At 48.6% G+C, this 14,091-nt stretch overlaps 1 protein-coding gene across 7 annotated transcripts in view; it reads right to left on the reverse strand.

The window, feature by feature from the left end:
- The window catches only part of HHAT (hedgehog acyltransferase), a 316,237-nt gene that overhangs the window by 168,322 nt on the left and 133,824 nt on the right, over nt 1–14,091 (reverse strand). For all 7 annotated transcript variants that reach the window (XR_007130843.1, XM_047753082.1, XM_047753081.1 and 4 more), the window contains one exon: nt 9,456–9,606. Coding sequence is in view for 6 of the 7 variants with exons in the window: in XM_047753082.1 (XP_047609038.1) it covers nt 9,456–9,606 (151 nt within the window). In the remaining variant the exon portion in view is untranslated. The remainder of the gene's footprint in view (nt 1–9,455; nt 9,607–14,091) is intronic.

Consider the following 14,091-nt stretch of genomic DNA (forward strand, 5'->3'; position numbering starts at 1 on the left):
AAAATAAAAATAGTTTCCTTAAAAAAGATACACAAGTTTAAGTAATTCATTGCCAGCAGACCAAAAGGCCAAGGCAGCTCTTCAGACAGAAAGACGTAAAATGCCAAATGGGCTATTTGGATCTATACAAAGAAATTGACAGTACCAGAAGCGGGCTGGGGGAGGACAGCATGGGGAGTTACTGTTCACGGGTGTGGAATTCGTGTTTGGGAAGATGAGCAGGTTGATGATCCCAGAATAACGTGCATGCACCTAATACCACGCAACTGCACACTGAGAAACGGTTACAATGGTAAAATCTGCCCATCTAGTTAAAGGAAAAGATGTAGCTGTATTCCGGTAACTGGAGAGCATGATAATATCACAGAAGAGGAAAGGAGTGATAAGAACTCAGATGATGCTACTGAACTGATCGGGATTCAAGGCCACGTGAGCAGAGTGACCTGTGTAAGCTCCAACTTGCCAACTTGCACACAAAGGAAATACACCCTGCTTCAGACAGCTATTGTACGGGGTGATTAATCTTAGTAAAATACTTTGTTCCACATACTGACACAGAGTAAACTGTCAACAAACGTGAGCTCCTCATCTTACGAGAAAAGTAAATATTACATTAAGATGTATATGTGAGCATGACAGAGAGATACAGATAGAGAGATGTGTGTGAGAGAGAGAGCGAGACATGGAGGAATAAAAAGAAAAGAACAAATAACAGGATGGATAAAAGGAAAACGGTAGCTTTAAGGTAAAAAGAGGACGGTAAAAAGAGGACGGTAGCTTTAAGTGCAACCCTACCCACAACTACATTAACTCTAAAATGGTCTAGGGAGTGTGCTGCTGGCCTAGTGGGTAAGGATCTGGCGCTGTCACTGCCGTGACTCAGGTTCAGTCCCTGGCCTGGGAACTTCTGCGTGCCTCGGGTGTGGCCAAAAAAAGAAAATGGCCTAAATGCCCCAATGGCAGAGATGGTCAGCTTGGATGAAAAAGTAAAACTCAACTCTATGCTGTCTACAAAAAAAAAAAAAGTATTTTAATTATTACAAACAGGTTAAAAGGAAAAGCATGGACTAAGAATGTGCCACAGAAAGCTGGAGTCAGTATATTCACATCAGACTAAATAAACCTCAGAACAGGAACCATTAACAATAACGAGGATCCTTATGCACTGATGAAACGGTGACTTCGTCAGGAAGGTCAAACGGTCCCAAAGGAGCGTGCGCGCAATCGCAGAGCTTCACGCTCGTTCAGCAAAGACAAGATCCAAAGGCCCGAAAACGGAGAGCCTGTTCTCTTGGGCCGGCACTTGCTACCACGCTCACCCTCGCTCCGTCTGCCCCGCCACACGGCAGCCCTGCTCTTCCAAAAACACCCCGCGCTCTCCGTCCCGCATCTGCTGAGAACACTCTGCTCAGCCACTCCGTCCTCTGATCAAGGCTCAGACGGCCCCTTCTCAGCGAAACCACCACATCCACCCCTCCTAATACAGCAGCAGCTCTGCCCCCCACCTCCACCCGATGCATTTCTCTCCATAGTAGTTGTGAATTTCCAACACACCACATACTTTAATTATTTTGTTTCCTGTCTTCCTCATTATTGTTATGGAAGTGCCACAAGGTCAGGACGTTGTTCTGCTTTTTTTCTCGCTACTTTCTATCTAGAGCCTAAAACAGCAACTACCACAAAGCCACTCAGTATTTGCCGATTGGCTTTTAAAGTTGAAACTCCCCTTTCTAGCCCCAGGCCCAGAATTCCTGATGAGGAAGAGTGGATCCACTGCTCGAAACAGAGACACCACACTCACTTTGTACCTTGGTGGTAATGCATGAGCTGCACCTTGACACGAAGAACACAAATGACCAGCCCAGGGCCTGGCAAGTATACCTGGCACTGTGTCACTTGCTCCACTCCTTTCCCACTCCTCCAAGAGTTTACGGGACTTGATCAGACACGTTTTGGTAGAGCCAAAACCGAACAGACCCTGGCTCGTGGGAGCCATGATGATTAAAAAAAAAGCTGGGCCCCTAAAGGCCAATGCATTCAGAACACCTTGCCTGAAGATAAAGAAACAGAGGAGGGAGCGGCCATGGGCCAGAGGACACAGGAGGCGACAAGGGCAGGGAAGCAAGGTCAAGTTTCCATGTGGGCACCAGGTGAAGCCCCCCCCCCAACCTCCATGGAGGCAGCTGTCTGTGTATAAGGGCCCCCACACCAATCCCTCAGTCAGTTCCTCACGGCTAAATGGTGACTCCCTGCCTCATCCCGTGGTAGGTCGAGGTCAACCCACTGCCGGACTGCCCCCTCCCCATCGCTCCCCGCACCAGCTCCCTTCCCAGGGAGTCGGCATAAAAAGCCAGCCTCACGCTCAGGTACTCCCAAGTTCCAGCCTGTGCCCCAGGCCTTCCATTCCACCCCCTGGTGGAGCAACTTGCTCAGGTCCATACACCAGAGGCACTGAAAGGCAGTGACTCGCCGGATGCCAGAACCTGGTGCCTGGGCTCGGATCCCAGCACCAGCTTGCCCAGCAGGGTGACTGAAGGCTTTCGGCTATGATTCCATCCGCCTCATCCTTTGTAAAGTGGCGGGGGATAGAACCTACAGCATAGGAGTTTCATGAGGATTAAGTAAACTAAATATGTGAAAGCACTCAGAGGAGTTCCCGCTGTGGCTCAGTGGGTTAAGAACCTGACAGAGTGTCCATGAGGATGCAAGTTCAATCCCTTGGCCTCACTCAGGGGGTTAAGGATCCAGCGTTGCTGCAAGCTGTGGTGTAGGTCACAGATGCGGCTCAGATCCTGCATTGCTGTGGCTGTGGTATAGGCCTCTGCTGCAGCTCTGATTTGACCCCTAGCCTGGTAACTTCCATAGGTCGCAGGTGCAGCCATAAAAAGAATGAAAAGAATAAACAGAATAAATAATAAATAAATAAATAATCCATAAAAGCACTTAGAAATGTGGCTTTCACAGTATAAGCACTAAAGGTTTGCTGCTGCAGCTGCCCCAGCTGCTGTTATTATTATTACTCCTACTATAAGGGTTGATCCTTGAACAACACGGGTTTGAACTGTGTGGATCCACCTGTAACCGGATTTCTTGCAACAGTAAAGACGACAGCAGTGTGTGCTCCAAGGTTGATTGAATCAAGGATGTGGAACCCCAGACCCAGAGGAGCGGCTATAAATTATCTGTGGGTTTTGGACGGCAAGGCAGCTCAGTGCCCCCACCCCTGCGTTGTTCAGGGGTCCCTGTATTCACTGTGAGGCCGTGATTCCGAAACGCTTCTTTCGGAGTCCTGCTTCCACATTCCCCATCTCCCACCACGAGAGATCAGAACTTCTTCTGACAGCCCCTCCCTCGGAAAAACCTTCCCCCCAAAGACCAACAGCTGTCAAACTCCTCCCTCATAGCGACGTCTGAATGGAATCTCTTTTCTTCCCGTACGTTTGCAACCTTCTCTCTCATCTGGTATCTAGGATGTGATACAATGTCTGATAAAATAATGATAACCATTAAGTGAGAAAGGCGTGCAGTCCCCATTCCTCACCAGGCAGACTCGTTCTCAGGAAAAGTGCAAGCAGACACAATATTTTGGCACACCGTGTACGCACACTTAATGGGAAAAACAGAGAGATGGAGAGGGTGGGGTACTGACTGTGGGCACGGCGTGTGCATCTAGGCGAAGGCGTGTCGGCACAGATGACATGGAGCAGCCCCTCAGCCGCCAGCCAAAATATTTGAAAAGCTGGCTCTTTGGACCTCGTGATCCCATTTTCAGCAAAGAGCGACCATTCGTCCATTCAGCACATACTTTCTGAGTGCCCACCACACACTGGGCACCGGGGAGGGTGCTGGAGACAGGGTGTGAAACACCCCAGATCTGATCACTGCCCTCAAAGAGCTTACCGCCTGCTGGGCTCTGCGCACGTCCAGGGGCAACTCCTGTGGAGCGTGGCTGTTGCCCTGACCAGCGCAGGTGATAGCTCCAGGAGGAAGCCAAGGCACTGAGGGGGTCACAGGGTCAGAAGGCATGGAGTCAGGAGTCAAACCCGGGCAATCGGACCCCGCATCTGGTGACCAAGGAAAACCCACCCTTTGAAGATGCCCTGGCATCTCCTGCCTCAGAGGGCATCTCACTGGGAAAAAAGTATGAGGTTGGCTCGGTGGTAGGTGGGCTGCAAACATCCTCCACACAGGGAGAGAGTGGAGAGGGGAGCAGAGTAACTGTCTCTGAAGAGAAAATAAATCCGGACAGCGAAACATAATGATGGCTTCATAAAATTTGCCTCAACTTGATACCCCTTTTCCGCTTCAATTTATGGAAGCCTGTGTCTGGAGGAAAAGGGAAGGGGCTTTTGAAATGCGAATGTAAGAAGAGACAAAGGCGTCGTCTGAGCCTGTGGGACTCGACTCAGAAGAGGGGAAGGCAGACTAAGGGAGGGACCCCAAATGGGAAGTAACGCCAAGGTCCCTCAGCTGGAAACTGTTCCCAAAAAGAACCCCCAGAGGGCGGGGACGCGATGGGCTAGACTCCAGGGACCCCCTGCTGCCGCTTTGAAACCCCCGTCTTCCCCGTGTTATCACCTTCCTTCACCACCTCCCACCTTCTCAACCACCCCGCTTATCAGGCCTTGCCTTTCCCCTCCTGTCCACCGCTATGATTACTAGCGAATAGATGGGTGTCTGCCACGCACCTGCTCTGTGTTCACTGCTCTAAGCACATCAGCTCACTTAACCCTCGTACCTCCCTAGCGAGGCAAGCACTATGATTAGCTCTATTCCAACAGCTTAGAAAACGCAGGCAGAAGGAGGTTCCATGGTCTGCCCGATTACGCAGGCAGGGCGGTGGGAGTCCGCTGACCCGAGGATACTGGGGGCCATCCCGGTCCGACGTGGCTGCGGATAATGTCATGATGGGATGACAAGGGAACGCAGACATGGTCTAGTGGCAACAGGCAGCCTGCCATTCAGCAGATGAGGAAAGCGGGCAGGGCCTGCCACCTTTCCACCACGGTCTGTGTCTCAGAACTGCCACGTCTCAGGCTCAGAGCTGGACTGTCCCGTCACTGCCCACTGCCTGCCCAACCCAGCCCATCTCTTAGTCACGTCTGGCTGCATTAGATTGTCAAGTGAAAGAAAGAAAGAAGCTACCATTTCCTGAGGACCGAGCATACTCCGGGCTCAATCAACCCTCCCATCACCGCTCAGAGTCATGTATTATTATCTCCACTTTAGAAATAAAAAGACTGACCTCTGGGTCACCTTAATTATTTGCCCAAATCACACAACTACTATGTAACAAGCTCCTAGTTACTACGTTGTTTCAAAAAGATAAATAAAAAGGAAGTTCCCATAGTGGCTCAATGGGAAAGGACTGGACTAAGTATCCAGGAGGATGCAGGTTCGATCCTTGGCCTCGCTCAGTGGGTTAAGAATCCCATGTTGCTGTGAGCTGTGGTGCAGGTCACAGATGGGACTTGGATCTGGGGTTGCTATGGCTGTGGCATAGGCCAGCTGCTGCAGCTCCAATTGGACCCCTAGCCTGGGAACCTCCGTATGCCACAAGTGCAGCCCTAAAAAAAAAGGAAAAAAAAAAAAAACTGAACTCTTACTACCAGCCCCTGCTAATATGCATCTTTTCTCCTTTGTGTTCACAGCTCCCCAGCTTTCCACCCAGCAACGCTTATAGATACGGTGTTCTTCACAAACTCCATGCTTGCCATCCTGCCCTGCAACTTGAGGTTAAACATGATTCAAAGGCAGCAGTTTGTGTAGCTGGTTCTTACCCATCTATCGCAGGCCTGGACCAACTCTCTACCCAGAGACCCAAATTCTTCTATTGACCTAACAGCTCACGCAGTAAGTGCCCACTGAAAGAGGGAGCTCAGGTTCCTCTACCCCCAGCCTAAAGAGGTCACCATACATTAAGGTCTAGCAGCCACCAACTGCACCCACATCCCACTGGGATAAGCAGTGATGCATATGTTTGCTTGCAAAGTGCTGAGAGCATCGTAAGTCAAGAAATGCAGGGGGCGAGCTGTGCGAGATTCCTGAGATAACTGAAATTGACCCATAACTCACCAGCCGCCATGGGAAATTCTATCCCTTTGCACACACTTTGCTTCCATAGCTAGAAATCGAATCAGAGGAACAGAATCAGATTCTAATTTGGAACCTCAGACACACAATGTCATCTTTAATAACTCCTGGCAAAAGATGCTCATTACAGATCTCAGCCTGCCTAAATTAAAACATGAAACCCCCAAATTAGGCAGAAAATCTCAATTTCTCATGTCTGTACAGCCACAGAAAAATCACACAAGTGGGACTACACATACTCCTTAGAGGTTTGTTCTGCCTGCAAATACTTGAGCAAGAATTACACGAAGCAAAAGAGCTAGTAGGGAAAACAAGCAATAAACAAACCCACGAGGTCCTAACTTTCGGGTTTGGGCCATCTGGGAGAAGAGCAATTTTTCATGATCAATTTGAACTATCATGTCAGGGAACATTATCTCCCTGTTGATGGCCAATTTCATCTCTTCTGTGATGTAGAGCTCAGAGATTCCTGGCATATGAGAGGCTGCCAGCTTCAAGTCTTCTCTCACTGCTAAGTGGACGGAAAGACCGTGCCATCAGTCAGCACGGTGCTCAGGGATGTAAGGCTCCTTTCAAATGGGAGGCTAAAAAGCCATCTCTCATCCTTGGTTCTAAACCCATTCAGTGTGGCTTTTCTAGAAGCTTGGGCAGCCATGACACAATCTCTAGATATGGCTTTTACACCTCTTCCCTCCACGCCCCACCACTCTGCCCTTTGTGTCACTGTACGAGTGGCTGCCACGGCCCAGCAGAATGATTTGTAGCACTAGCTTTCACACCTGCTCATGACTCAAAAAATTCTACTCGAACCTAAAACCCAGGAAGGGGGCGCAATGGCCTGTCTGCAGCAATGCCTCCGTGACGGCCCGGAAATAGCAGATGGAAAGAGACGCTGCAAATTCGAAATTATATTTTCCCTTGACATGCATTCTTACAGAGAAAAGTTACAGAATGGGGACCGGGACCACTGTGGGGTTACAGGACCAGACGCTGACCATGAACACGGTAAACTAAAAGTGGAGGAAGGTCACACAGAGCACGAAGGACAATCTACACTTTTTCTTCTTTTTTTAGTTAAAAAAAAAAAAAAAAAACCTACTCCTTCTGAGCCTCACACTGTACACTGGGAAGGGTTCCTCTCCCTTCTTAAATTCAACTACTTAATGTAGAGTGCTTATTACATACAAGGAATGAAGGCTCATGGGTTTCTAAGTACAACTGGCAAAGCAGAAAACCCTTCGAGAAATTAAAACAAATGTGAAGGGGAAATCTACAGCCACACCTGCCAAAGGAAGCAGGGCTACAGGTCTAGGTCACTTCCGGGAAAGACCGTGTCTGTTATTTCATCTCATGCTCTTGTAAGCACCTCTCATTAAACATCACCCCGAGGAGGCAGAGCCAGAGTTTCCTCCTCCGAGTGACTTTTCGTAATAACTCTCTTTGCCACATAGAAACGGAGAGGGAGGAGAGAGTGTTTCAACAACCTGGGGTCTACACTCTCTGAGCCCAGTTCTAAACAAGAATGACAAAGATCTTGGCAGATTCTCCACCTTGGTGGTTTTCATACAACAGAGGATCTTGGACAAAAAATAAAATAATCAATTAGCCTAGAGCCAGCATGCCCGCCAGGGGTCAAGGTTTTCGATTATACCAACCAGCCCCAGGGAAGCCTTGCAGGAAGATGTGCTGCCCGAGAAATGCAGGAGGGCAAGCATTCACACCGAGGAGGCAGAGGAATCGTGCCAGGTACCCATGGGCACATGTGACATGCCCCGCAAATCATGCCAGGTCCTGACCCATTCATTCAGGAGAGTACTTTTACGAGCAGATCAGAAGGGAACGGAACCTTCCAACCAGGTTCACCTTTCAAATCAGAACCGCTTCCTGACCCCTAGCCAGAGAGAGCCCCCTTCCTAATCCTGCCAGTAAGGGCCGGGCAACAGAGGCTATTCAATGAAGTAATTAACGACAAATCATAGCAATTACCTGACATTCCTTACCAGATTTGGATGGCATTTCTAATCTCAGAAAGCAATGTGGACCAAAAATAAAATGCGTTCACACAGGCTTAGATCAATGCAGCCTCTGCAATAAATTACTACAGAAAACCAGGCTGTTGGATACCATCTACCCCCTTTCCAAGAGCAACAGTAATACTCGCCGAGCTCTGGATGAGCCAGAATGGATTTTCTGAGCAGGACCAGGGCCAGGGTGAGGCCAGCAGAGGTTTCCAAAGAGCACAGTTAGAGTCGGCGCCGACTCCCGCAGATGCAAGTCCCCCGCCCGAGGGTCTCACCCCGGGTTTGCAATTGCCAGAGCCAGCTGTCACTCGTTCCTCCCTGCAAGCGATAATAAAACACAGCGGCAGGCAAGCCTGTCTGGAGAACAACAGTCAGAAACGGCAGGGGGGCTGAGGGAGCTTTTGGAACAAAGACTTCAGGCCAACCAAACATTTATGGACGTTTATGGGCAAAATCGGGAAGACTAAGAAAACTTAGAACAAGCTTTCATGTGCATGAGTATAGGAGTACTATGAGGGTAAAAGCTAACATCTGTAAATATCTCCCATGTGCCAGATGCTTTAAATGTACCTACGAGCTCATTTAATCTTCAAAACATCACCCAGAGGTGTTACTATCACTCTCATCACCGTACAAGAGATAAGAAACCTCAAGTTCAGATTTAACAAGTTGCCTCAGATCTGAGACCTGGTCTGTGCTATTATCCTAAATCTTTTCTTTTGCTTTTTAGGGCCATTCCTGTAGCCTATGGATGTTCCCAGGCTAGGGGTCCAACAGGAGCTACAGCTGCCGGCCTACACCACAGCCACGTCAAATCCGAGCCTCATCTGCAACCTACGCCACAGCTCACAGCAATGCCAGATCCTTAACCCACCGAGCAAGGCCAGGGATTGCACCCATGTCCTCATGAATACTAGTCAGGTTCGTTACCACAGAGCCATGACAGGGACTCCCTAAGTCTATTTTCCTAATCTACAGTCCCAGAAGTAAAGTCCCTTCTCAATAAATACACACAGTGGTAAAATCAACATCTACACCATGTCCAAGTTAGTAAGAAACCACTTTCGACATAACCCTTTGAGCATCTGTACTTGGGCTTGGTGAGAAACTTCCTTTCCGGGTGTAGACGTGGTGAGAAACTGTCGGATCTCACAGAGCTTTGCAGCCTGACAGTATTTTTGAAAGGGTCAGAAAGCCCGGATCATCATGCTGTTAAGACAGATGCAAAAAAAAAAAAAAAAAAAGAAGTGCCACATGGGGCCCGAATGCTCAGAGGCTGGCCCAGCCGCGGTCCTCCCACTGGACCCCCTGAAGGGCCTGCACAAACCCGAAGCCACTGACCTCCACATCCCCGTGAAACTGAACATGGTGCTCACGCAGCGAGGAAGGGGCGGCGGCGACAGTCCGTCCAGGCGCATGAGCAGAGCGGGGACGCCGAAGAGCACCAAGTACTTCACATAGAAAAAGAGCACTTGGGCCAACGCCAGGCCTCCTGCAAGACAGAGGGACCCGTGAGACGGGGCGACAGGAGGTGCGGCCATCGCCTGGGACAGCTGCGGCGCCGCGGCCACACGCCGTCTGCTCCCGCTTTGCCCACCACACCCCTGCCACCCTCCTCGACCCAAGCCTCACCCGGGTCGCCACACTCCTTCTGAGCAATGAGACCAACAAACACTGAAATCTCCCCTATGATCATGACAGGCAAGAGGAGCTCTGGCTTTTACAGACGCGGGAAAAGGGCACACTTTAAAAACGTGTGTGTGTGTGTGCGCGCACGCGCACACAGTATTAAAAAAGACTATTAGGGAGTTCCCGTCCTGGCTCAGCAGAAACAAAGCCGACCAGCATCCATGCGGACGCAGGTTCAATGCCTGGCCTCGCTCAGTGGGTTAAGGATCCAGCATTGCCGTGAGCTGTGGTGTAGGTCACAGACACGGCTCAGATCTGGCACTGCTGTGGCTGTGGCATAGGCCAGAGGCTATGGCTCCATTTGACCCCTAGCCTGGGAACCTCCATATGCCATGGGTGCAGCCCTAAAAAGACAAAAAATAAGAAAATAAAATAACTGTTAGACTGCAGGGCACACAAAACTATTAGACTTCCTTGGCACAAAAGCCCTCCCTTGTCCTGCTTCTTATGAGGCAACCACGTCCTCTTCGCCCAGATTGTAACTAGTAAAACTACCGTGGACCTCTCACCCCTCCCCCAGTGTAGGGTGCTGAATTAAAAAAAAAAATTTTCTTTTAACTATTAGAAGGGAAAAATCCTTCTAAACCACACATGCGTTCACACCCACTAGGACAGCTAGAAGCAAAAAAGTCAGATCGACAAGGTGGCAAAGATGTGGAAACACTGGAACTCTCGCACGCCGCTGGCAGGAATGTAAAATGATGCTGCCACTTTAGAAGACAGTTTGGCAGTCCTGCAAGTGATTGAACACACAGTTACCACTTGAGCCAGCAATTCCACTCCTGGGTTTATACCCAAGAGAAGTGAAAAGAGACGTCCACATAGAAACTTGTACAGAATGGGCACAGCAGCATTATTCTCAAGAGTCAAAAGATGCAAACTACTCAAACGTCCATCAGCAGATGAATGGATAAGTAAAACATAGTGTAGCCATACAGTGGGCTATCATTCAGCCATAAAAAAGAAATGAAATAGTGACACAAGCTATAGCATGAGTGAATCTTGAAAACATCATGCTAAGTGAAATGAGCCACAAAAAGACTACATATCCAATGATTTCATTCATATAAAAGTCCAGAAAAGGGAAACAAAGACAGAAATATAGACAGAAAGTTGATTACTGGTTCCTCAGCATGGGGTGGGGGGATGCTAAGGAGTGATATTATGGGGGTGTTAGCTAAAGGGTAGGGTTTCTTTTTTTTTTTTTTACTTTTTTTTTCTTTATACAACTGCATCTGGGGCATATGGAAGTTCCCAGGCAAGGGGTCTAATCGGAGCTATAGCTGCTGGCCTATACCACAGCCACAACACTGGATCTGAGACGCATCTGCGACCTACTCCATAGCTTAACCGGATCCTTAACCCACTGAGCAAGGCCAGGGATCGAACCTGCATCCTCAGAGACACGATGTCGGGTTCTCAACCTGCTGAGCCACAACGGGAACTCCTCTTCTTTTTAAGTTTTATTGAAGTGTGGTTGACTTCCAATGGTGTGGTGGTTTCTGCCCTACAACAAAGTGACTCCTTTGTGCACATACACATCCCTTCTTCTTCGGAGTCTTTCCCATAGAGATCATCACAGAATACCGGGTAGTTCCGTGTAACACACGGAAGTTTCAATCATTCCATACGTCACCGTGTGACTATTTAGTTTTTTTTCCCAAGCTCTTTGTATTTATTTTTTATTTATTTATTTTTAGGGCCACGCCTGCAGCATGTGGAAGTTCACAGGCCAGGGATTGAACCTGCGCCACAGCAGCAACATGCGCCACTGCAGTGACCACACCAGATCCTTAACCCACTGTGCCATATCCAGAACGCCTATTTTATTTTTTTAGTTTACTTTTTTATTATATTTGATCTGCAACACTATGCCAATTTCTGCTGCATAGCAAAATGAACGAGTCACACATGTATTTAACTTGTTAGAAAACTGAAGTACAGTTGATTCACAGTGTTGTGTGAGTTTCATAGAAAATGCTCTAAAATTGGCGGTGGTGATGTCTGCATATATCTGTGAGTACACGAAAAGCCACTGAGTTGTACTTTTAAATGCGTGAATGATACGGTATGTGAACTATATCGCAATAATGCTATTTTACTAAAAAACATGAGGGCCCCTAGCTGCAAGGACCAGGAGCTTCTTGGCCAGAATCACATCTTTCTGGAGCAAAAGGAATGCAAGGTATGGGCTCTGGGGGGGGGGGGAGGGATCTGAGGCCAAAACACACACAATGGCCCCACGGGCCTCCGCCTGTCCCCTCTGGGAGTGACCCACGACTCCCGCTGGAGCTCAGACTGCTCTAATGGTCGACACCTCCCTGTGTGCTTCCAGGCAAGGGCTGCCACCTCTTCACCCCAGGAGTGGGGTGGGGACCTGGGCTACAGGTCAATGTGCAGCAAGCAGAAGCCCAGGTGAGCGGCTGTGCAGGCCTCAGCAGTGGGGTGAGGGGGTGAAACCAGAGCCCAACGGAGCAGTGTCTAGTAGGAGAAGGCCGAGGGCAAAGTCCACGAGGAAACCCTGGAGAAGAGGGCCTGCGGCCACGTGCCATCCAACTCCAGACCCGTCTCCTCCCGGGTGCAGGGGACAGTGCAGGCCCGGCCCGTGGCGGTTTTCTATAGCACAGGTTTTCTATAGCACATCCTGAAGGAACTAACTAAGCCTTAAAGAGGTGCTAGCAGCACGTATTACTGCCTGGCCTGCAGGGTGTCGCATGGGGAGCTCTGAAGGTACATCACCACCCTGGAGGTGTGTGTCTATAGACCGTGACTCGGTGCCAGGAGAAACTCGGTGCCAGGAGAAACACGCAAGCCATGTTCTGAATGTACAGTTTGGGCAAAGGTGGTTCGCAGTCAAAAGGCACATGTCCTCCGAGGAGAAAACTCCAAGAGTCGCCCTGTCTCAAGAGAGGCCAAACAGACCACTTTCTGGAAACCAGATTACAGTCCTATCTGTTGGAAGGGCTGGTATGAAACGGCAGCATTCTTGGGTGCATCTGATAAGAGAGAAGAAAAAAGCCGATGTGTGTGCCTATGTGTGAGCATGAATGTACTTGCGTGTATCTGTATAAATATTCATCAAGAGGTGGGTGGCATATATGTGCAAACGATACCATCTTAAAAGCATCTGTCTTGGGGCACAGGACCGCCCTGAAAAGGTGAGGAACTCAGCTCCACTGGCTGAGATGGCAGTGATGGGGGAGTTTCAAATATTCCAAAATGAACCACCAGCCTCTAGCTAGAAAAAATCCCAGAGCTACAGAAAGGCAGGACATAAGTAAGACTGACTAATGGAAAGACACAAAGCTTCCAGAGCTGACAACGATCAGCCTGACGAACAGAAGGCATCAAGGGACCTACGGGCGATGGTGAGGCCACCGGAGCTCTTTTATGCAGGAAGCATCAGAGACGTCTTTCCTTGTTAACAGGATGCACGATCAGCGAGAACAGGCTGCTTTCTGTCTCAAACGCCGTCTTTAATTTGACACTGTTGCTGTACAGCCGTCATAGACAAGGAATACAAATTAAAATCCATCGCGGAATCTACATTTTTAGGAGTCACCATGTGCACACAATCTTCACCCTTTGCTGTACTCTCATATGGAACTGGGCTGAGGGAGGGGTTGATCTGTACAGGTATTTACCAGAACTCTATCTAATTGGAGATAAAGGAATTACGGATTTTTTTCCCCCGATGTGGATGGAAAGCACAAGAAGCCACCTACTTGTCAACATGCCACAAGTTCTCTATTTACCTGATGCTGAGTGCTTTTTAGGGGTGAAGATACAAAGGTCTTGAATTAACTTTTTCCTTTGCCATGTTAGTGACTGGGTCACACGTTTGTAGAAAAAGAAGCACCACATTGTGGTTGTTAAAACCTTATAACTGCAATTTCTGTATTTTTAGTTTCAGAAAAAAATGTGTTTGGACCCATGTATTTAACAATTCTGCTGTCTTGCTGTTGGGTTCCATCATCCCTAGGAAAGACACACACCTGAGTCTTCTTTCTTCTTGACCTAAAGATGAGTCTTTTCCCAGGAAGATTTCATCTAAGGTTTCAGGTTGCCCCTAAGGAATTTACTGCAATCGCCCACTCGGCATACAATACGTTAGAAGGCAACATGCACGTACAAACAGCTCTACACTGATGGAAAGCTACTAATATAGATAAACTGAACTTGCTTTTGCTATATTCAAAATTTAGCCATTTTTAATACTTCAGAACATTTTTGCCAGGCTTATACTTAAAAGTTCCTCTCACTAGCAGGAATTATGATTGGTTTTTAC

The sequence above is a fragment of the Phacochoerus africanus genome, chromosome 11 (assembly GCF_016906955.1).
Source record: "Phacochoerus africanus isolate WHEZ1 chromosome 11, ROS_Pafr_v1, whole genome shotgun sequence".
Lineage (NCBI taxonomy): Eukaryota > Metazoa > Chordata > Mammalia > Artiodactyla > Suidae > Phacochoerus > Phacochoerus africanus.